This window comes from Dromiciops gliroides, chromosome 5, assembly GCF_019393635.1.
Source record: "Dromiciops gliroides isolate mDroGli1 chromosome 5, mDroGli1.pri, whole genome shotgun sequence".
Classification (NCBI taxonomy): Eukaryota; Metazoa; Chordata; class Mammalia; order Microbiotheria; family Microbiotheriidae; genus Dromiciops; species Dromiciops gliroides.
The window spans coordinates 176,951,010-176,975,481 of NC_057865.1; the positions used below are offsets into that span (position 1 = coordinate 176,951,010).

The 24,472-nt window shown below is 35.2% G+C and overlaps 2 protein-coding genes across 3 annotated transcripts in view; one reads left to right on the plus strand and one right to left on the minus strand.

The window, feature by feature from the left end:
* DNAI7 (dynein axonemal intermediate chain 7) overlaps positions 1-1,588 on the plus strand; it is a 69,049-nt gene extending 67,461 nt beyond the window's left edge. Inside the window, exon 14 of the mRNA XM_043967598.1 lies at positions 1,238-1,588. Coding sequence (XP_043823533.1) covers positions 1,238-1,513 — 276 coding nt within the window. The 3' untranslated portion in view covers positions 1,514-1,588. The remainder of the gene's footprint in view (positions 1-1,237) is intronic.
* Positions 1,589-1,721: 133 nt separating this feature from the next.
* Positions 1,722-24,472, minus strand: part of IRAG2 (inositol 1,4,5-triphosphate receptor associated 2) — an 84,198-nt gene continuing 61,447 nt past the window's right edge. For both annotated transcript variants that reach the window (XM_043968703.1, XM_043968702.1), the window contains 7 exons: positions 21,727-21,874; positions 8,025-8,068; positions 4,889-4,951; positions 4,729-4,778; positions 4,384-4,485; positions 3,122-3,229; positions 1,722-2,269 (listed from right to left, as the gene is read on the minus strand). In XM_043968703.1, the coding sequence (XP_043824638.1) occupies positions 2,026-2,269; positions 3,122-3,229; positions 4,384-4,485; positions 4,729-4,778; positions 4,889-4,951; positions 8,025-8,068; positions 21,727-21,874 (759 nt within the window). In that variant the 3' untranslated portion in view covers positions 1,722-2,025. The remainder of the gene's footprint in view (positions 2,270-3,121; positions 3,230-4,383; positions 4,486-4,728; positions 4,779-4,888; positions 4,952-8,024; positions 8,069-21,726; positions 21,875-24,472) is intronic.

Genomic DNA, 24,472 nt, shown 5'->3' on the forward strand with positions numbered 1-24,472 from the left:
GTATGAGGTGCAGAGACTGGGATGGAGAAAAATACTGTTGTCCAGGTACTGAACTCTTTTAGAAAGGAAGGAAAGGGGGCAACTAGGTGGCGCAGTGGATAAAGCACTGGCCTTGGATTCAGGAGGACCTGAGTTCAAATCCGAGCTCAGACACTTAACACTTACTAGCTGTGTGACCCTGGGCAAGTCACTTAACCCCAATTGCCTCACAAAAAAAAAAAAAAAAGGACGGAAAGTAACCTGACAGATTATAACCACTGGGATCTAGACTGAGTAATATACAGGGATGGAGTGAATACCAAAAGAAGTAAGGTAGCCAAGGGATGGCAGTGAAGGGAATGACTGCGATTGGTCATGGGGAACAAGGGGTTTGTTTACTCTTCCCCTTAACCTTATCCATTAGGATGCATGAAAGAAGGAGCAACCCCTTATTGAGAGGTGGGCAAGAATATAGAGCCTTATTAGAGATAGCCAAAGTTTCTGAAATGCCCAGAAGCTAGAAGAGGAGTTTGCCAATGACAGAGAAGGAATATTTATAAACATTTTTTTTTTGGGTGAGGCAATTGGGGTCAAGTGGATTGCCTAGGGTCACATAGCTAGTAAGTGTTAAGTGTCTGAGGCTGGATTTGAACTCAGGTCCTCCTGAATCCAGGGCCGGTGCTCTATCCACTTCGCCACCTAGCTGTCCCAGTGAACATTTTTTAAAAGTGCAGTTTAACAAACGTAAAACAGTCTCAATTTATCAAAAACCCAGTGATGTTAACTAAGAGATCCCAAAGTGAAACGAACTCATTTCAAGCTGATGTCTGTGGTATCTGTGTATTGTGTACAATGATTCCAGAACTGAGGCAAATGAAGTACCTTTTATACATAAATATCACAGCTATGCGTGTGGTGCTTATTCCTCAGAGAATGATGGGATGAATAAGTATTCATTCATTTTCAGAACTGCCTGGAAAAACCCTCAACATTTCAGCAAGGTCCAACAGCTTAACACCCGGGCACATTTTAGTCCAAATGGAATGTTCATAAATTCAAATTCAAATTCACACCAGGAGTATAAATAGTTTTGAGATGAGAATAAATAACTGGGCAGTTAGAAAGTGGATAAATGTTTATTTTTGATGTACTTTCGTACTTGGACAAATGCCAGTGAGGGTCCACATAATGTTCCACTATTGGGCAATATGGTAGTTTTGTAACTCTTAGATTTCTTTGTTCTTTCAATCTTCTGTAGGCGAGTGAACTTCTCAAAAAAGATTACGTTGAAGATCATGAATGGTCCCTTTATATGTTTAATGGTGAAAGAGCACAAAAACTCAAGATTAATGAATTGAGTGAGGAGTTCTCGGAAGAATTACAAGATGATACTGAATTTCATTCCACTCTGTATCACATGATCAAAGATTTTACTAGTGAAGCAGCACTGCAGAGAATCAGGAATTCAAACTACCTATTTACTGATGCTGTATGCAAACTTCTGCTCTCTGTTAGAGTGCTAACCTATTCTTAATGGGCACAGATTGTTAAAATACGGTGAATCAAGTACATTTGAAAAAAAAATCAGGTATCCATTCATCTAAATATTATATATCTAAATATAAGTCTAACTTAGATTTCCCATTAATCTGCTTAGCATTTTTTTCCACACAAATTTTAGTTTTGAATGAGAGCTCTATATAAAACAATTAGGCATGTTGAGAATTTCAACTACCATCATATTAAAACTGTAAGGATCCTTTATTTCTTTAATATTTCACAGTGGACAAAACAGTGCAAATTTTCTTCATATGGTTCAACTAAAAATCACAGACTTCCTATGTACTTTGAGAAGAGAACAATATTCATTAGCTTAGTTTTAGAAAATTATCTGGGACATAAGAATGACAGAAACATTTCTAAAAGGTGGTAGTTTTCTATGTTTCACTTTTTATACTAAAACAAGAAAGCAACTTTCCAGAGTAAAAATCATTGATTTACAAGTCAATTTAAAAATCAACATGGGATTGCTGTTGTATGTTGCCATTATACTGGTGGAGGCCCATTGTGTTGGAGTTTGGTATAAGGCCACAAAGTTTGTTGGAGCGAAGTCCAGGAGCCCCCGTTTTCTACAGGAGCAGCGTCTACAGGCCTTTGGAAAAATCGACCTGTAAGAAAACTCATAAAAGCTGCAAACAATACAATAAGCATGACAGATATCCAGAGAGTTACATTTGTCTTTCGGAAGGATGTCTTGAGATCACACGCCCAGGTTGCTCCTATGTCATAACTATGAGGAAACCACAAATACAAGAAGCCGATTATGCCAGTGCATTGTGTTTCTTAATGATCCTTTTGTTAAATAGACTTAATTGTCTTTGGTATACTTCATAGACTCTCTATACATCAATGCTGCATCATTGCAACTGGCTACATATTATTTTGCTTCCTTCTTGTTAAGATAACAAATTTAAATGAAATTTCTTTCATGAAGAAAATCAAGAGGTTTCTACCTTTAGCTAGCACGAAGGTACCACTATTAATAGCATATGATAGCTAGTAGTTATAGGGTGCCTTAAGATTTACAAAGATATAAATATATTTATGTGTATATGTACATACACACATATATAATTTTTTTCAACTAACCTATGTTTTAAGTAGATTAAAAGCATCATTTCCTTTTCAGAAGTGAGGGGACTTAGAATTTAAGAGATTTTTGTTTTAGCCAGATTCATGTAAAGCAAGTCATTTCCCATCATACCCTGCAAACTCATCCTTATCTAATTTTACTGCTTCTGGTAGCTGTTTTATATCTAGGTAATAACTAGAATTCTAATTCTTTAAGATTCAATACTCCTGCCTCCCATTCCTGACAGTTTAAAACTGAGTAAATTCGCTTTGTATCATGGTCGTCATCATCATCATCGTTTTGCTGACCTCAGCATCACTTAAAAGACTGTCAGGATTAAATTTTCAGCTAACTAACCAGATAAATTTCAACATTTAGATATGTTGTCTGTGTTGTGAAGTAGTCTGATTAAGGATATTCAGGTTAATACCCCTTCCTCCATCTTCCCCTCTAACCCTTCATACATACACATATACAGAATTTACATCTTTTAGCAAACATACAACTTACAGTGAAGAAACATCCCATCTGGATAGATTTTTCTTCTTTTCAGAAAGGCTTAGTTTTCTTGTTTTCTCTAAAACTTCCTCAGCAGGTGGTTCTGATTCTTCTTTATTTCTTTAAATAAGTCAATTTTAATATTTAAGACTATAAGAATTCAACATATAAAATAAAATATTAAATTTGACTGATTTAAAATATACTTTTAGAAAACTATGATTATACAATTCTAACAAGTTCCTAATTTTATTAATTTATTTTATTTTTAACTTTTTCTTTGAAAAAATATTTTTTGGGTCATACTACATTTTATAGTATCAAAAGCATGATAGTTTTGGTCTCCCCCCCTCCCCAAAGACCTCATTAATTTTTAATACTTTTAAATCTGGAATAATTTGACCAGGAAAAGGATTTTATGGAAACACTGGCAATTTTAAACAAATATTAATGACTATAATCTGGGAAAGAAAAAGTGAACCGAAGTATTATCTAATATCTGCATAGCATTTTAGGACTTTCAAAGTACTTGCCTCACAAACCCAAGAGATAAATAATATGGTTATTGTTACTCCTATTTTCCAGGTCAAGAAATTATGGCTTACAAAGTTAAGTGACTTGGCCACACTCTCACAAATAGTATTACTTGAACTGGAATTTGAACTCAGGTCATCTAGGTTGAAAACCAGTCTTTCCATGACAGCAATGCTGACTGTTAAATTGATACTGGCTGTTTCCCTGCAGACTGGATTTGAACCAGCAACCTGAAGATTCCCATGTGTTCCATTCTACAAACCAAAGATTGTCATTTTTCTAAGCTAATAATGATTAAGAGTTTCTAAAAAAGTATATCATTTCATTATGTTCACCAAGTAGTATCTCTTTGGATTTGAAATTTCAAAGTCTTGTTTGTCCAGCAACACAGAATTATAATGTGAGAATGGATCCTGGCACTTAACCTTTTCCTTTCAGTTTTTGCTGTTCCTAAGGGGTCTATAAAATTTTTTCTTTTGGTTGATTTTTAAAGGAAAATGAGATCTAAAGTCAAAGTCAATTGCATTTCAATAAAGTTCTCAAGTAGCACAATTAATTTCGCCTTTTGTTTACATCTGCACCCATACTATAAAGCTGAATTACATTAGCAAATCCTCCCACCAAGATTATTGGAAGATAGTAATTTAAAAAATTTGTTTTTTAATCTAGATTAAAAATACTTTCTAATGTTGAAGGCTTTATGTATACTTTCAGTAGCTATATTAATAGGCTTCACTTACTTTGAATCACATTTCTCTCCCTCATCATCAGCCCAAGAATATGTACTAACGAAGTGCTGAAGTGATGGACGGTGTTCACTTTGCTTTGATCCCAAAATACGCCTGAATAAAAAAAAATACAGCTCATTTCACATTACTAAAATGCGCTATACAACTCTTGTTTCACTAAGACCAAAGGAAAACCTGACACATTTTATTCATGGACAAACCAAATTTTTGTACTAGTTGACCTTGCAAAAATCATGTAACAATTAAATGTTGTCACAGTATATATTTCAAATACAAGTTTACACAATTAAAAACAGGCATAAATTTCCCAAATAGTGAAGAAAATCATAAACTTACCAACTACTTGATCTCCTACTGAAGCGGTCATTTTTTTCAGTTCCCGACATCTTCATTAATTAAGGTTTTAAAAGAAAAGTTAGAACATGAATTTAATGTTTCTATTTTTCCTATCTGAAAACTTTTGCTTCTGAAAGAGCAACTTGAGGAATTTTCTTACCAATCCTGTATTTCCAATATTCCTGGGCAAGGTTGCAATGCTGACTCTTCGAAGAGAAGCTGGCTACAGACATATACACAGACACACACATGCACACATGATTACGGTTCTTTGATAAATGAAAATGATAAGATTGTATGATGCATTTCAATAACTTCCAGAGATTATTAATTAAGATGAATGAGATATATCCCCATTTACTGAAGTTATTTTAGTGAAAGTCTAAACCACATTTCAAACTGAAATAGAAGATAAAATTTGAATGTTTGTTGTGATGACGTCCTAGGCCTAGTGTAATGTCTACAACCTTTGGAAGAATGCCCCATACGATATACTGAGAGGAGAGATTTTTTGTGGCAGTCCCCAAAAGGAAATTTTTATATTTGCTCTCTGCAGTGAGCCTATTTCAGTTCAGTATTTGGTCACAAAGAAGACTATAGAATAGAGAATCCTACAAATTTTAAAATCTGGGCAATTTGGACTAATGGTGTTTTCCAACTACCTATCTTTGTTGGGTTTGATGATTTAAGGATTAGCGGTTTTTATATTGATTATATATAAGCTTTGCACAAATGTACTTAACTGTGGACAAGGAAATTTCAACAACCATTAAGTGTCGTGTGTGCAGGAGAGATATAATGTGAAGGAAATATGATACTGTGAATTTACCTAGGAGGGGATGGAGACATTTAAATAACTGTAATACAAATTGACAAAAGTCATAGAGTTTAGAGAAGGGAAATAACTTCTGGTTGAAGAACAGGGAAGACTTCATGGAAAAGGTGACTTTTTTGACTTGGCACCTGTGTCACAGTTATTGTATAAAATGAGATGATGTATGGAAAAATTTTTCAATCTTAAAGTGGTATGCAAATGCTAGCTATTATTTAATGTTCACTGTATTAACAACATAAGGCACATACTTTTTTTTTTTTTTAGTGAGGCAGTTGGGGTTAAGTGACTTGCCCAGGGTCACACAGCTAGTAAGTGTTAAGTGTCTGAGGCTGGATTTGAACTCAGGTACTCCTGACTCCAGGGCCAGTGCTCTATCCACTGGGCCACTTAGCTGCCCCAGGCATATTTATTCTTTAGCTTATGAAGAGGGAGCCAGCTGAAAGAACCTACTTTATAGCTTTTAATTTAAGGAACCAAACCTCTCCAGTAAGGATTCATGAAGACATGGAAACAAGAAAAAGGGTCTGGAGGGGAAAAAAATAACAACTACATAAATCCCACTAAATGTTTTCCTCTTAATTCTATGAGGCAGGTAATGCAAATATTTTTATATTTGAATAAGCTGATGCTCAAGAAAATTAACCTGGCCATATGTGTTAGAGTTAGTACTTTAAGTTTCCTGACTCTTAAGTCCAGGACTTCTTCCACTATCCCAAGTTATCTCCACAGAACTGCAAAAGGAGATCCAGAACAGTGGGGAGTTTGAGTTAATGTCAGTAAGTATTCTGATGTTGCAAACAAGAGTAGAGACTAAGTAGGTAACAGAAGCAGACATAATCTAGCTTTCAATAGGCCCAACCTCTTTAAGTCATACTGTAAATATTCAATTAACTTTGACTAACATAGGAATAAGGGAATGATTATCCCTATCCCATACACACACACAGTTTTTTGTTTTGTTTTGTTTTGAGCCAATGTAGTAAACAGTTAATTTCCAAAGTTACAAATTAAACTCCTTTTTTGGTAATCACAACATTAAAATCAAAGAAATGAACTTTATGATTTACTTTCATTTAAAATGTTCCTTACTATGTTTTAAATCCATATGGTTTATAGGGTTTTTTTTTTGGTTTTGGTTTTTGTTTTTTTGGTGAGGCAATTGGGGTTAAGTAGTTAAGTGACTTGCCCAGGGCCACACAGCTAGTAAGTGTCAAGTGTCTGAGGCCGGATTTGAACTCAGGTCCTCCTGAAACCAGGGCCAGTGCTTTATCCACTGTGCCACCTAGCTGACTCCCATATAGTTTAGAAAGAAACATTCAACATTGAAATATGACAGTCAGTTTTTAGGTAAATAAAAATTGTAAAGATTTTATAATTTTGATACTTATTTTCTGTTATCCTAATTTTTGAAAAAAAATTTAATCTGAAAAAAATTATCTAAAATGTTTTCAGATTATAGGTAATTAAAATGTTTAGTTTCACATTTCCCAATTCTCCTGTAAAATATTCCTATGACTCAAGCTTCATTGCGTTAAAATACATGAAATGGTTATGAAGTATACTTAGAAAATCAGGAGAATATTTAATGTGTGTCTTTCTGGAACTAGCTGCATTGTTTCATGAGCATATTATACAATTTAAGCAGTTATTTCTTAGCAATGCACAACAGAATCTATTTGCTTCATTATTTAAGTGGATCACTTTTTTCTTGTGTAACCTGTTTTTTGGATGACTCGACATCTTTTGGGTTTGAGTTTTGTTCATTCGTTTGTTTTGGTCCTAACCTATGACTTACATAAGTTAGGGTATTCCTGATGTGGGATCTCCCTCCACTGATGCAGATTGTCAATTCATCTATGACTTTTATGGAATTACTTAGGGGCACCTTAGAGTTTAAAAGACATATATGTGCCAAAGGCAGGACTTAGGAGTCATTCCTGACTCCCACTCTCCCATTGTACATTTTAAACATATGCTGATCTGTCTACTCTATGGAAACAAGATGTTATATAAAAATAATATTTAAGTAAAATTTTAATAGTCACTTTAATTCACTAAATAAATATATTACTTAATGTAATTTTATAGTTTTGTAAAACAAGTAATAACTCCATAATATATATTTTTTTACCATCAGGGTATGCTGAAAAGAGGAATAGACTGAGAGTCAGAAGACATAAATCCTAGACTTAGATCTTTTACAAACTAGATTATGATCTCAGGCAAATTACTGAACTTCTCTGGCCCTCAGAAGCTTCATCTTTAGTGAATGAAAGTACTCAACAACATGGCCTCCAAGGTCTCCTCTGATTTTAAAACTAAAATAACCTATATTTTTATGAAATCCAGTTTTTTATGTATTGGATAAGATTAAAAGATAGTTTATACTTGGACATTATGGAACAAATAGTAAGGTAATATATATCCCATAAACTCTGAAAATCCATGCAACTTTAATTACCTTAGAATTTAGAGATGCTGAACGCCTTTTAGGTTGAGGGTCATCTGAAGGGAAAAACACACACGTTATTGAAGTTATATATACAATTTACATTAAAGTAATGGTTTTCAATTTTTCAGATGTCAACTCTTGAAAAAATAAAGAATGTCAGTAAATTCATTCATGAAAGCTTAAAAAATAAGGAAAATCTAAAAATTTATTGTAATCATTTAATAGCTTTTCAAAATTTCCTACAGTAAGTCCAGTGGGAAAAGATAGAAAGAAAAATTCCATTTGAAACAACAGCTAAGTGTTTGAAAATATCTAGTAGTCCAGTTACTAATAAGACAGAAATATGAATACAACTATAAAAGATTCTTTACAAAAATACAGACAAATGATTGGAGAGAGATGAATGGCTCAGAGTTGGGCCATGCTAATAAAATAAAATAAATGATATTACTACAAAAATTAATTTATAGATTCAGTGTCATATGAATCAAGCTACAAAAAAAAATAAGAATTCATATGGTCAAGAATTTCAAGGGAGTTAATGGGGGAAAAGTAGGAAAAAGGGCTAGCAGGACCAGATCTCAAAAAAATACTGCAAAGTAGTCATCTAAACTATTTGCTAATGATTAAAAAAATGTAAAAGTTGATCATTGGAATGGACTAGGCACACAAAACTCAAATGATTATTTAAAAAATCTAATGATTCCAACTACTGGGTGAGAATTATATCAGATAAAAATTTCTGGGAAAATGGAAAGCAGAAATTAGATTTATATCACTATCTCATATAATATATCAAGCTCCAAATGGATATATTACCTAAATATAAAAGGTTATCATAAACAGAGGAACATGGAAAGAGATACCATTAACAATTATGAATAGAGCTTTTGATTAAATGAGAGAGTAGATAAAAGGAGATAAACTGGATAGTTTTGATTATATAAAATCGAAAAGTTTTTGCACAAATAATGAAGAAAAGTGGAGAGGAAACAAAAAAATAATTGTTGCCAGTTTCTCTGTTAAAAGTCTCATCTTAAGGACAGATAACACACTGATACAAATGTATGAAAACAGTAATTTTTAATTTATAATTGGTCAAACTTTCAAAAGAAGATAGTAAGAAATCATCCATATGAAAAACACTCTATTAATAATATAAATCCAAATTAAAACAACTCTGAGGTTCATTTCAGACCAATTGGCAGAGATGATCAAAGAGCAAAAATACAATTATTAGAGAGGATGTGGGAGGACAGATATACTAACATATTGTTGGAACTGTAAATTGGTCTAACCATTCTCACCATTTGGAATTTTACCTCAAAAGTTCCTTAACTAGAATACTGTTTGTCTTAATGATACCATTACTAGGTTGTAACACCAAAACGATCAGAGACAGAGGGAAAGGAACCATATATAAATACACATATATATATCTATATATATATATAGTGTGTATATTGCATTCATATACACAATACATATGTATATGTGTATGTGTACATATGTGTGTGTGTTTGTGTGTGTGTGTGTGTATGAGAGCCTTTTTTCTTTGTATTAAAGAATTGGAAATAGTAGGTGTCCATCAACTGGGGAATGGCTGCATAAATTATAGTATGTGAAATAATGGAATATTATTACATGAAGTAATTAAAGGGAGAGATTCAGAGAAAACTGGTAAGGACTTATATGAATTTATGCAGAACTAAGTGAGCAGAGTGAGAACAATTTATACAACATTATAAAGAAAAACAAATTTGAAAAACTTAAGAACTTTGATCAATGTAATAACCAGTCATTATTCTAGAAGAAAAGATTCCAGACAATGAGCCATGCTTCCTACCCCTTAGCAAAGAGATGATTGGCTTGTAGTGCAAAATAAAACATATTTTCAGAGCTAGACAATATATAGACCTTTTTCATTATAATGATTATTAGTTTTTTCTTTTTTTAATTTAGAATTTTATTTTCCCCAATTACATATAAAAACAATTTTAACATACATTTTAAAAACTCTGTGCTCCAAATTCTCTTCTTTCCTCCACCCCCCCCCCCTTAAGAAGGTAAGCTATTCAATATGTTATATATGTGTAGTCATGCAAAACATTTCCATATTAGGCTGTGAAAGAAAACAGACAAAAAAACTCAAGAAAAATAAAAATATGCTTCAATCTATATACAGACATCAGTTCTTTCTCTGGAGATGGATCACATTTTTCATCATTAGTCCTTCAGAGTTGTCTTGGATCATTGTATTGCTGAGAATAGCACACAAAGCTGATCATCTTACAATATTGCTGTTACTTTGTATAAAGTACATTTCATATGTCTTTCCTGCTCATCATTTCTTATAGCACAATAGTGTTCCATCATAATCACATCCCACAATTTGTTCAGCCATTCTCCAATTGATGAGAATGCCCTCAATTTCAAATTTTTTGCACCAGAAAAAAAGCTTCCATAAATATTTTTTGTACATATAGGTCCTTTAACTTTTTGTTTTTTATCTTTTTTTGAATACTGACTTAGTAGTCAAAGAGTATGCATGGTTTTATAGCTCTTTGGCCATAGTTTCAAATTACTCTACATAATATTTGAATCAGTCTACAACTCCACCAACAGTGCATTAATGTCTCATTTTCTCCATATTCCCTACAATATCTGTCATTTTCCTCTTCTGTCCTAGTATACAAATCAATACATGAGGTAGTACCCCAGAATTGTTTTGACTTGCATCTTTCTAATCAATAGTGAGTTAGAGTATTTTTTTATATGACTATAGATAGATTTGATTATTATTATCTGAAAATGGTTCCTATCTTTTGATCATTTATCAGTTGGGGAATGGCTTTTACTTTAATAAATTTGACTCAGTTCTCTATATGTTTGAAAAATGAGGCCTTTATCAAACTTGCTTCAAAAAATTTTCAGTTGCTATCCTAACTGTACTTCTTTCCATCATATTCCCTCCCCACAATGCTTATTCTCTATCTCCTTTCACCATGTCCCTCCTCAAAAGTATTTTGCTTCTGACTGTTCCCTCCCCCAATCTTTCTGCTCTTCTATCATCCCCACCCCCATCCTCTTCCTCTCCTACTTTCCTGCAGGATAAGATAGATTTCAATACCCAAATGAGTGTGTATGTTATTCCCTCTTTCAGCCAGTTCTGATGAAAGTAAAGTTCACTTACTCCCTGGTACCTCCTCCATCTTCCCCTCCACTGTATAAGCTTTTTCTTGCTTCTTTTATGTGACATACTTTACCCCATTCCACCTCTCCCTTTCCTTTTCCCCCAGTGCATTCCTCTATCTTTATTTTTTTAAAGATACCATCCCATCATATTCAACTCACACCTGTGCCCCCTGTCTAAATGTACCCCATCCAGCTGCCCTAATAATGAGAAAGTTCTTATAAGTTACAAGTATCAGCTTCCCATGTAGGAATGTAAATAGTTTGACCTTTTAATATCCCCTATTATTTCTTTTTCCTGTTTACCTTTTCATGTTTCTCTTGAGTCTTGTATTTGAAAGTTAAAATTTCTATTCACCTGTCTTTCATCAAGAATGCCTGAAAGTCCTCTCTTTCATTGAATTCCCATTTCCCCCTCTTGAAGGATTATACTCAGTTTTGCTGGGTAGGTGATTCTTGGTTGTAATCCTAGTTCTTTTGCCCTCTGTAATATCATATTCCAAGCCCTCCTATCCTTTAATGTAGAAGGTATTAAATCTTGTGTTATCCTGACTGTGGCTCCACCATACTTGAATTGTTTCTTTCTGGCTGCTTGCAATATTTTCTTCTTGACCTGGGAGTTCTGGAATTTGGCTATAATATTCATGGGAGTTTTCATTTTGGGATCTCTTTCAGAAGGTGATCAGTGGATTCTTTCAATTTCTAATTTACCATCTGCTTCTAGAATATCAGGGCAATTTTTCTTAGAAAATGATGTCTAGGCTCTTTTTTTTTGCAGGGCAATGAGGGTTAAGTGACTTGCCCAGGGTCACACAGCTAGTAATTGTTAAGTGTCTGAGTCCGGATTTGAACTCAGGCCCTCCTGAATCCAGGGCCAGTGCTTTATCTACTGAGCCACCTAGCTGCCCCTTAGGCTCTTTTTTTGATCATGACTTTTTAGGTAGTCCAATAATTTTCAAATTATCTCTCCTGGATCTATTTTCTAGGTCAGTTGTTTTTCCAAGGAGATATTTCAGGAGATATCACCTTCTATTTTTTCATTATTTTGGTTTTGCTTTAATGCTTCTTAATTTCTCATAAAGTCATTAACTTCCATTTGCTCAATCCTAATTTGTAAAGAGTGCTTTTGTACCTCCTTTTCCATTTGGCCTAGTCTGTTTTTTGTTTTTGTTTGTTTTTTTTTGTGGGGCAGGGCAATGAGAGTCAAGTGACTTGCCCAGGGTCACACAGCTAGTAAGTATCAAGTGTCTGAGGCCAGATTTGAACTCATGTCTTCCTGAATCCAGAGCCAGTGCTTTATCCACTGTGCCACCTAGGTGCCCCCTAGTCTGTTTTTAAGGTGTTATTTTCTTCAGTATTTTTTGTGTGTCTCCTTTACAAAGCTGTTGACTTTTTTCCATGATTTTCTTACATTACTCTCATTTCTCTTTCCATTCTTTACTCTACCTCTCTTACTTTATTTTCAGTCCTTTTTGAGTACTTCCATGTTCTGAGACCAATACCTGTTTTTCTTGGAAGCTTTGTATGTAGGAGCTTTGACTTTGTTATCTTTCTGAGGATATATTTTGATCTTCCCTGTCACCATAGAAACTGTACATGGTCAGATTTTTTTTCTGTTTGCTCATTTTCGCAGCCTATTTCTTGATTTTTAACTCTTTGTTAAAGTGGGGCACTGCTTCCAAGGTGGAGGGCGCACTGTTCCAGCTTTGTGTAGCTGTTTTCACAGATACTTCTAGAAATTTGAAAGTTTTTAGTTCTTCCAAGGTGGTATGATTCAGGGAGAGGTAAGTTTACTACTATACTGGCCTGTGCTCTGGTCTGTAAGCCACCATAAACCTGCTTTTCTGCCCTGGAACTATGAGGAGCATCTAGCTCCACTGGCCGCAAGCTCTGGTGTGCTTGTGCTCCTCCCTGGCCTGGGACTGCCACCCAAGAATGTGACCTGGATCTGACTATAGACAAAACAACAGAGTCCTGCCTCAGTGCTAGCAAAGAGACCCCTGTAATCTCCTTCAGGACAGTTGTTTGACCTCCTTACCATCTGTGGGTTGAGTTCCAGAAGCAGTTGCTGATGCTGCTGATTTAGAGGATCCCAAGGCCTGCTCCTTATTTACTGGGGTTGGGGCTAGGTCTTACACTCCACTGTCACCCTGGTACAACAGACCTTTCCTGCTGACCTTCTAAGTTGTCTCCATCTGGAAGAGTATTTCATCACTCTGTCCTTTTGTAGTTTTTGCTGCTTCAGGAATTGTCTTATGTCGCTATATGAAGGTATTTGGAAGAGTCTTGGGGAGAGCTCAGGCAAGTCACTGCCTTTCCTCTGCCCTCTTGTCTCTGCCCCTGATTACTAGTTTTTATGTGAGTATTGATAACGATACTAAGAAAATGAAAGATTTAAAAGAAGCTAATGACTCACTAAATAAATAGAAATAATCAGAAGGAAGTTCAGAAGGGCATACAGATATGCAGAACAGTATTTGAAATTTTCTATTATATTTGAAGTATTCCCCCTGAAAGTTGCTATCTCAAAATAAAGAACCAGAAACAAACTCAGAAGCCCAGTGTTTAATAAAACCAAGAATATAAATTAATAGATGAAAGATACACTATTTGACAAGACCTACTGAGAAAACTCATACATTCTGGTAGAATATAGTTATACACATACATTTTATATATGTATATATTTGTAAACACTTCATGCAATATGCCACAAAAATTCCAAATGAATACTTAACTGAAATACAAAAGGTCACATTATTTTTTTTAAATAAAGTTTTGCTGAACTGTTTTACTTGGTTACAAAGGATAGCTAAGTGGATAGACTGAAGGTGGTAAAAATATATCAATAAAATTTATTATTTAAATAAATGAAGTAGAGGGGCAGAGCCAAGGTGGTGGAATCAAGCATTTTTGCTGCACAAACACCTTTATATAACAACTTTAAAATGTGTATCAAAATTAATTGTGAGTGGGGAAAACCAACAGAAAATCACAGTGAGTAATTTTTATAACCCAGGGCAACTTAGGCAGACAGAGAGATCTTGTGCACACTGGGGTGAGGACTGCCTGGGAGTGCAGCACATGGGGAAAGCTGTACCCACTATGGACTATAGGGGTGGCAAAGGTAAATAGTGCCCAGAGATGGTAAGGGGACTGAAAACCTGCTCAGAAAAAGATCCCAGGGGACCCCTGAACTAGTACTGGGCATAAGATCTAGTACCATTTGACAGCTTTTTCAATCATTACCCAGTTTTGGGTTGCATTTATAGGATGGAGTGGAGTTGTTACAGTCATGAGGAGACAGGGATCCTGCCTGTACAAGGACCAGAGTAAAAATCAGGAGGGTAGGGATCAGACCTATCCCTGGATCAAGCCACTTTAGAAGCATTGAAAAATGACAGGAATCCACTGAGCTGTAAAAGTGGTCATTTAATGAAATAAAGGACTTTCAGGCATTCCTTATGAAAAGACCAGAACTGAATAGAAGATGTGACATTCAAACACATAACTCAAGAGAAACAAAAATGGTAAATGTGGGTGAGAAATAATCCCTAATAAGTTTTTAATCATTTAGGGCCATTAGATGGAGTCGGCTTAGACAGTGTGACTGTGAGCCTACTATGTTGAAATTATTTCAAAAGATAAATGGAAGCATAAGAAAGAGGGATGTTTTGGGAGAAGGGGGAAGAAAAAGAAGAATGGGGAAAATTATCTCACATGAAAGAGGTGAGCAAGGAAGAATTTTTATAGTTAAGGGAAAAATAGGAAAGGGAGAATGGGCAATGTTGAACCTCAATTTTATCTTAACTGGTTCAACAAGGGAGGTGTGTGTGTGTGTGTGTGTGTGTATGTGTGTGTGTGTGTGTGTGTGTGTGTGTGTGTGTGTCGTGGGATAAAGGGAACAGATTAAGGGAGCCATTAGTTCAAAGAAAACAGACTTCTGAGAAGGGGACAGAGTCAAAAAAGTGAAGGATAAATAGAAGGCAATAGGATGGAGGGAAATGCACAGTAAGAAATCATACCTGTGAATGTGAATGGACTGAATTCACCCATAAAATGAATAAGGATAGCAGAATGGATTAGAAATCAGAAGCCAACGATATTTTGCTTACAAGAGACACACTTGAAATAGGAATATACACAGAAAGTTAAAATAAGGTGCTGGAGCAGAATATGTTATGCTTCAGCTTAAGTAAGAAAAAACAGGGGTAGCAATCATGATCTCAGACAAAACCAAAAATAGACCTAACTAAAGAGATAATCAGGGAAATTACATTCTGCTAAAATGGTGCCACAGACACGTGGTGCAATGGATAGAGCACTGGGGTGAGAATCAGGAAAAATTACCTTCCCGAGTTCAAATCTGGCCTGACACTTACTATCTGTGTGACCCTGGGCAAGTCACTAAACCCTGTTTACCTCAGTTTCCTCATCTGTAAAATGAGCTAGAGAAGGAAATGACAAACCACTCTAGTATCTTTGCCATGAAAACCTTAAGTGGGAACACAAAGAGTTGGACACAGCTTAAATGACTCCACAACAAAAAATACAATAAAGTGATAGCAATACCAAATATATATGCACCAAATAGCATGGCATCAAAATTTTTGAAGGAAAAGTTAAATGAATTATTGGAGGAAAAAGACACTAATACTGTACTAGTGGGGTCACCTCAATTTACCTCCCTCAGATGTAGATAAATCTAACCATAAAATAGGAAGAAATTAAGGATATGAATGGAATTTTAGAAAAGTTAAATGTGATAATCTCTGAGAATACTGAATAGCAATAGATAGGAGTATACCTTTTTCTCAAAAGTCAGAGCACTTTCACAAGAGTTGACCTTGTAATATGGCATAAAAACTTCAGAAACAAAGATAGAAAAGCAGAAACATTAAATGTATTACTTTCTTTTGTTTGTTTGCAGGGCAATGAGGGTTAAGTGGCTTGCCCAGGGTTACACAGCTAGTTAGTGTCAAGTATCTGAGGCCAGATTTGAACTCAGGTCCTCCTGAATCCAGGGCTGGTGCTTTATCCACTGCACCACCTAGCTGCCCCCAATGTATCACTTTCAAACAAAAAAAGAGCCTAAACATCACATTTCAAGAAACAATAAAGGGAAATTTCCTTCATATCCTAGACCCAGAGGGTAAAATAGAAATTGAAATAATCCATTGATCACCACCTGAAAGAGATACCAAAATGAAAATTCCCAGGAATGTTATAGCCAAATTCCAGAGCTCCCAGGTCAAGGAGAAAATATTATAAGCAGCCAGAAAGGAACCATTCAGATTCCATTGAATCAATTAAGGATCACACAAGATTTAGCAGCTCCTATGTGAAAGGAATGGAAGGCTTGGAATATGATGTATCAGAAGACAAAGGAACTAGGATTACAACTAAGAATAACCTACCAAGCAAAACTGAGTATAATCTTTCAGGGGAAAACTGGATATTTAATAGAGGACTTTCATATATTACTGATTTTTTAAAAAGGCCAGAGATTAATAGAAAATTTGACATAAGACTCAAGAGAATAAAAAGATTCAGTGCATCGTGTAAAGTGCCCAGTAGTTGAGTATTCAAGTGAGGAGAGAAATTGCTACTTCCCAAGATAACTATATTCTTAAATTTTTCAGAGCCTCTGGGATGACTTTGGCATCTTTAGATACTTTCTTCTCTATACTGAGAGCTCTGGTTGTATGGGTTTGTGTGAAGTACTGAGACATCCCATAGTTAAAACCAATAACCAGGGTGTTAGCCAAATTTTCCTTGTCTCTTGCTTTCTGTTTCCTTTGTTTGTTGCACTTCATAGACTGTCCCACAAAAGCCATCTGCCTCTTCCAACAAGCAATATTTGGAGTTGTGTTCATTGTGGCTGCTTCTTTCATTTTAGCAAAAATCATCATAGAGGTTTTGGCCTTCAGGGTTATAAATCCAGGGGGCAGGAACAGGATTGTGGGTGCATCCTAGAGTATCCAACTGTGTAGTTTTCATTTGCTCCACAATTCAAATGATTTTCTGTGGCATTTGGCTAGAAACCTCTTCACCATTCCCAGAGGGAGACACATTTTCTGAATATGGCTACATCATCATTGGACGTAATGAAGGCTCTATCATTTTCTTATATTGTATGCAACATACATGGACTTTTTGGCCCTGAGGAACTTCATTGTGGCTTTTCTGGCCAGGGGCACACCCAACACCTTCAATAAAGTCAAGTATATCACATTCAGTATGCTGGTATTATATAGTTTGTGGATCTCCTTTCTTCTCATATACCACTTCACCAAAGGGAAGGCAATGGTGACTGTTCATCTTGACCTCTACTGCTAGGTTACTGAACTATAGCTTTATTGCTAAGTGCTATGTATTTCTTGAGGTCAGAGAGAAATGCATGGGAAGAGATAAAGAATAAAGTGGATTTTAGGGTCAGGAACCATTCTAAGGTCTCATGATTTCTGCCAGAGGCATAAGAAACTTGAAAAATAAATATATCATTCTGGTATAGGCAATTTGGGGCATATAAATGATGGTTACTGATATGAAAAACTGATCAGAATCAGCTGTCTGTGTGCAGTTAGATCATCAATAGCTAAAACAAAAAGAAAAAGAAAAATATGTTCACCTCTGATAAAAATATAGCTATAGACCAATTTCCCTAATGAATACTAATACAAAATTTAAAAAAGAAAATACCAGGAAGGAGATTCCAACAACATATCATAAAGTTCATACACTATGACCAGGCTGAATTTATACCAAGAATGCAAGGTTGGTTAAATATTAGGAAAACTATGAGACTAATTGCCCCTATCAATAACAAAAGCAAAAATCTTATGATTATCTCAACAGATGCAGAAAAAGCTTTTGATGAAATGCAACTATTATTCCTATTAAAATACTAGAGGGCACAGAAATAAATGGAGCTTTTCAGAAAATGGTTAAGTAATAGCCACTTAAACCAAGAGCAAGCATCATCTATATTAGAAATAAACTATAAGCTTTTCCAGTAAGATCTGAAGCAAAGCAAGGATGTCAGTTATAACCATGATTACTCAATATTATAGAAATGTGACCTATAGCAATAAGACAAAAAAAAAAGAAATTGAAAGAAAAGGCACAGGCAATGAGGAAACAAAACTATCACTTTCTGCAGATGATAGGATGATATGCTTCAAGAATCCTATAGAGTCAATTAAAAACTAGTTGAAACAATTAACTTTGGCAAAGTTGCAGGATATAAAATAAATCTATACAAATAATTAGTATTTTAAATTATTAGTCATAAAACCAAGCAGAAAGAGCTAGAAAGAGAAATTCCATTTAAAATAACTACAGACAGTATAAAATACTCGGGAGTCTACTTGCCAAGAAACACACAGGAACTATATAAACATGAATAGAAAATACTCTACAAATAAATACAAACAAAAATAGATCAATTTGAGAAATATTAATTGTTCATCAATAGGCCAAGCTAATGTAATAAAAATGACAATATCACTTAAATTTACTTATTCAGGTAGTAGAACTGAAACTACCAAACAATTATTTTATAGATCTAGGAAAAATAATAACAAAATTCATCTGGAGGAATAAAAGTTCAAGAATATAAAAAAAAATTAAAGTGAAGAAAGGTAGCCTAGGAGCACCAGATTTCAAATTATACTACAAAGTGGTAATCATCAAAACAATCTGGCACTGGATAGAGTGGTTGATCAGTGGAATATATTAGGCACACAATATAGAGAAATAAATCACCACAGTAACCTAGTGTTTGATAAAACCCAAAGATCCAAGCTACTAGGGCAAGAATTCACTATTTGACAAAAAAATTCTGGAAAACTGGAAATCAGATTGACAGAAACCAGTACTATATCAACATCTGCATACCAAGATAAGTTCAAAATGGGTACATGAGATATCATAAGCAAATTAGGGGAACATGGAAGAAATTACCTGTCAGATCTATGGAAAGAGTTCATGATTGAACAAGGGAAAAGCAAGTTCAAAGGAGGCAAAATGGATTTTGATTATAGAAATTTAGAAAGTTTTTTTTTTTTCACAAACAAAAGCATTGCAACCAAAATGAGAAGAGCAAGAATTTGGGGGAAATTTTTTTCCTGCAAGTTTTTCTGATAAAGGTTTAATTTCTCAAATATATGTGTGTGTGTGTGTGTATGTATGTATGTATGCATGTATCTGACCTAAATTTAAAAAACAGGCACCATTTTTCAGTTGATAAATGGACAAAGGATGTAAATATGCAGTTTTTAGAAGAAGTAATCAAAGCTATCAGTAGTCATATGAAAAATGCTCTAAATCATTAACAATAAGAGAAATGCAGATTAAAAGAACTTGGAGGTACTACCTCATACCTGTAGTGGCTAAGAAGACAAAAAGGGAAAATAACAAATGCTGGAGGGCATGTGGGAAAATAGGTGCATTAATGCACTGTTGGGAGAGCTGTGAACTATTCCAATCATTCTAGAGAACAATTTGGAACTGTGCCCAAAGGGATATAAAACTGTGTAGACCACTTGATAGAACAATACCACTACTAGTTCTATACCACAAGGAGATTAAAAGGGAATAAAGGATCCAATGTACAAAGATATTTAAGGCTGCTCTTTCTATGATGGCAAAGAATTGGAAAATGAGGGAATGCCCATTAATTGAGGAATTGCTGAACAAATTATGATATATGAATGTGATGAAATACTATTGTGCTACAAGAAATGATGAAGGAGATGGTTTCAGAAAAGCCTGATTAGACTTATACGAACTGATACAAAATGAAGTGAGCAGAATCAGGAGAACAATTTACACAGTAATAGAAATATTGTACAGATAACCAACTGTAACTCTGATCAATAAAATGATCTACCACAACTCCAAAAAACTCATTATCTAAAATGCTCTCCACTTCCAACTAGAGAACTGATGGCCTCAAAGTACAGATTGAAGCATATTTTTTCTTTATTTTTCATGCTTTTTTGGTTTGTTTTTTGTTTTTAAGAACATGGCTAATGTGAAAATGTGTTTTGCTTGACTTCATATTGTGTTTTTTTGACTTCTCAGTGGGTGGGAGAGAGGATAAAGGAAGATAAAAAATTTAGATTTGAAAATAAAAATAAGATAAAAACCTCCACTTGAACAGAAATGTTCTTGTGGCATTTCACTCACATTTACAGATCAAGGATGTCATGTATGATTATTTCTTGAAAAATTAGTGGATAATTCAAACAAGAGATTACACCAGGATTACTCGTAGCATTCTTTTTTTTTCTTTTTTTAAGTGAGGCATTTGGGGTTAAGTGACTTGCCCAGGGTCACACAGCTAGTAAGTGTTAAGTGTCTGAGGCTGGATTTGAACTCAGGTACTCCTGAATCCAAGGCTGGTGCTCTATCCACTATGCCACCTAGCTGCCCCCTGTATTTACTTTAAAACAGCAATAACAACCTGCAATAAAACCAGCAATAACCCTGCCACCTACCTGCCCCCTCATAGTATTCTAACAAGAATAAGACGGTTGAAATTTGATCAGTGGGAAGTATCACCTAAATCCATCTAACACAAACTTATACATTTGTATTTACTTTATCATTGATTTTTTTTTGTGTGTGAGGCAATGGGGGTTAAGTGACTTATCCAAGGTCACACAGCTAGTAAGTTTATGTAAAGTGTCTGAGGCCGGATTTGAACTTAGGTACTCCTGAATCCAGGGCTGGTGCTTTATCCACTATGCCACCTAGCTGCCCCCTGTATTTACTTTAAAACAGCAATAACAAACAACCAGAGCTTAACTTCATGTATATCTTATATTATGACATTTCCTGAGGACTGATATCTATCTTCCTGTCATACCTACTTTGTCTACCCATTCACCTCCCCCTCTCCACATCCAATTTTGGACCCCCCCCCTCCCCCGACCCAAGTCCCTTCAGTCTGTTGTGGTGAAGTAGGTCATATGTTCTCCTGGAGAACACAGAATCCCATGGTATAGGATCACATACACCAAGTTGTTTTTTTTTCACTTCCTAGTATATGGATGGAAACAGAGGCAATAATAACCCAGGCCAAAACTACCCTAAAGCAACACCAGTATTAGCAAAGTGTTCAGTAGCAAGTATATCTTCCTTCCATTCTTTAAAAAAAATTTTTTTTTTTGGTGAGGCAATTGGGGTTAAGTGACTTGCCCAGGGTCACACAGCTAGTGTTAAGTGTTTGAGGCCGGATTTGAACTCAGGTCCTCCTGAATCCAAGGGCCGGTGCTCTATCCACTGCACCACCTAGCTGCCCTTCTTCCTTCCATTCTGTTGAGGCTATTAGGGTATGTCCTCAATTTTCCAATAAGAAACATGTTTTGGCTGTGAAAATAACACGGCAGCAGAAGCAAGCTATTTTATTAGCATAATCTCTATCATGAATTCTTATTCCAAACATGTTACAGGAGAATGCATGCAGACTGTTAGAAGAACAAGTGGGGAAGTTTTAAACATCCTTGATTACCTTCATCCTCAAGGGTGCTAAATGGCCTTTCATTCTGAAGGAGAGCTTGTTTCAGCTCTTCTAATTCCGCATGTTCTTTGGCATACATTCGCTTCAAGTTTTCAACATGCTGAATCATCACTTCCACTGCTTTACTGACTCGGCTTTCCTGATAGGGGAAAAAACATTTTTTTTAAAAAGTAGTTCCTTCTTGTGAGGCTAAGTAGAGGAGGAGATGATGCAAGAAATCAAAATGATATAAACAAAAAAAATACTAATCATTTCTCATTTAAGTCCATGTTAAATATCAACTTCAGAACAACAAAAATATAAATAATAATTAGATCCTATTTAAATAGCAGGCTAGTAAGCATTAGAACAGAGACTTCAACCCAAGTTTTCTAATTTCTAGCCTTCGGCAACTTTACTTCAGATTCTCAACCATAAAAGGAATTATTAAATATAGAGTAGCCCAAAAATCTTCAGTTCGGTTTTAAAGCTTAAAACTGCTCTAAGAATTTTAGGTTACCCTTGGAAAGACATGTAGGAAATGATGTATTGTGAAGCGAGCAAAACCTAGAGAACATTGTACATAGAGATAGCAATATTGTTTGATGAAGAACTGTGAATGATTTGACTATTCTCAACAATCCAGTGATCTAAGACAATCCCAAAGGACTATTGATGAAACATACTATCCACCTCCAAAGAAAGAACTGATATTGATGGAACAGACTGAAGCATGCTATTTTTCACTTTCTTTCATTTTTTCCTAATAATCAAGTTTTCTTTTACAAAATGACCAATATGGTAATGTTTTACATAATCATACATGTATAACCCATATATGTTTGCTTGCTGCCTCAGGTAGGGGGTAGGAGAGAGAGGGAAAGAGGGATAAAATTTAGAGCCCTAAACTATAAATAAAAATCTTTATTATTAAAAAAAAAGACCTTTAGGTTACCCTGCATTTTAAATAGTAGGGCCCTTAGAAGTCACCAAATCCACTCCCCTCCTTTTATAGAAGAAGGCATTGAATTTTAGAGCAGAAGAGACTCCCCCAAGGCTAAAAAAAAAGCTAGTCTGTGGAAGATCCAGGCCTCAAACATAGATCTTCAGCCTCCGTATCCAATGTTCTTTGATCAAGAGTTTGGGAGACTTTTTGGTATCTCAACTTATATGCCAGTCTTCACCTACCCCCTCCATGTTATGGTTCTTTTCTGAGAGGTTGAACAATGAAACAGGTTATCCAGAGAGCAGACAAAAGGATGAAACTAAGATGAATACTTAATTGCTTCTTTCCCCCTTTAGTAATTGCTGTGTTTTAAAGAATTCTATCATTAAATACAAGTTATTAGAAATGAGCAACCAGAGCCTAGCACTTGGTTCAATAAGTTTTGGTTCCAGTTGGGCACCTACTTGCTATTTTACTTACTTAAAAAATGAGGAAACACAATTATTCCCACTCAATAACCTTGTTTCCTCCTGTGCTATGTCCCTCCTACTTTCTAACTTCCTCTACTTTTGTGACCTAATTTCCATGCTAAGTTTTAGCCTCTTCCTACTGTTATCTCCTCCTGTACACATTCCTATTCTGCCCTTCTACTGGTCCTCTATTTCCCATGGGCATGATTTGTCATCTTGTATATCTGTATCCTTTTCTTTTTCTTTTTGTGGGGCAATGAGGGTTAAATGACTTGCCCAGGATCACACAGCTAGCAAATGTCTGAGGCCAGATTTGAACTCAGGGCCTCCTGAATCTAGGGCCGGTGCTTTATCCACCATGCCACATAGCTGCCCCAAGATCTCTTAAAACCTTAAAAAACCTTAAAAACAATGTCATTTTTTAAAAAGTCTCTTAAAAAAGGGCAAAGTGAAAATAAAATCTACCAGTCATCTCCTGAAAGAAACCCTCAAATAAAAACTCCCAGGAACTTTACAACCCAAATGCAGAGCTACCAGGTTTACAAGCAGACAGAATGAAAGAATTCAAACACTGAGGAGTCATAATCAGGATAAAACACAATCTACCAGCCATCACTCTGAAGAAGCAGAGAACTTGGAATATAGGATTCCAGAAGGCAAGGGATAGACACTTATAACTTACCCAGAAAAAACAGTATAGTTCTTCAGGGGAAAAACTGACCTTTAGTGAGAAAACATTCCAGATGAAAAGATCAGCTATGACAAAACTTTAAAGGAAAATCATAGGAGTCAAGAGAAACATAAAAAGGTAAATGTGTGCAAACAATCACAGTGACTAAAAAAAGATAAAATGTTTATATTCTTATATGGAAAGATGACATATATCCCTTCAGAACCCTATCAAAAAGCATATTGGAAATCTAATTAGAAAAGGACTGGGAGTGGTTCTGTTAGGTTTTTCTTTTTTTTCTTTTTGATGATCTTGAAAGAAGAATGAATGGAATGTGAGTAGCAAAGGAATACACAAGTGGGGTAAAGGGGATATGGAGAATAGGGAAAAATCATCTGACATAATTGGGGTACACAAGGAGAAAAGGTTAAGGAATTTAATCTCACCCTTATCCAAATTGCTCAAAAGGAAGAATACACACAGTTTGGCACAGAAACATTTCATTCAATAGGAAAACATGAAAAAGGGGAAAAGGGAGAGAAGGAAATGAAAAGATAGATGGATTAATGGAGAAACAAACCAAACTAAGAATATACAAATGTATTTAAGGCAGTTCTTTTTGCAGTGGCGAAAATATGGAAATTACGGTGGTGCCCATTAATTGGGGAATGG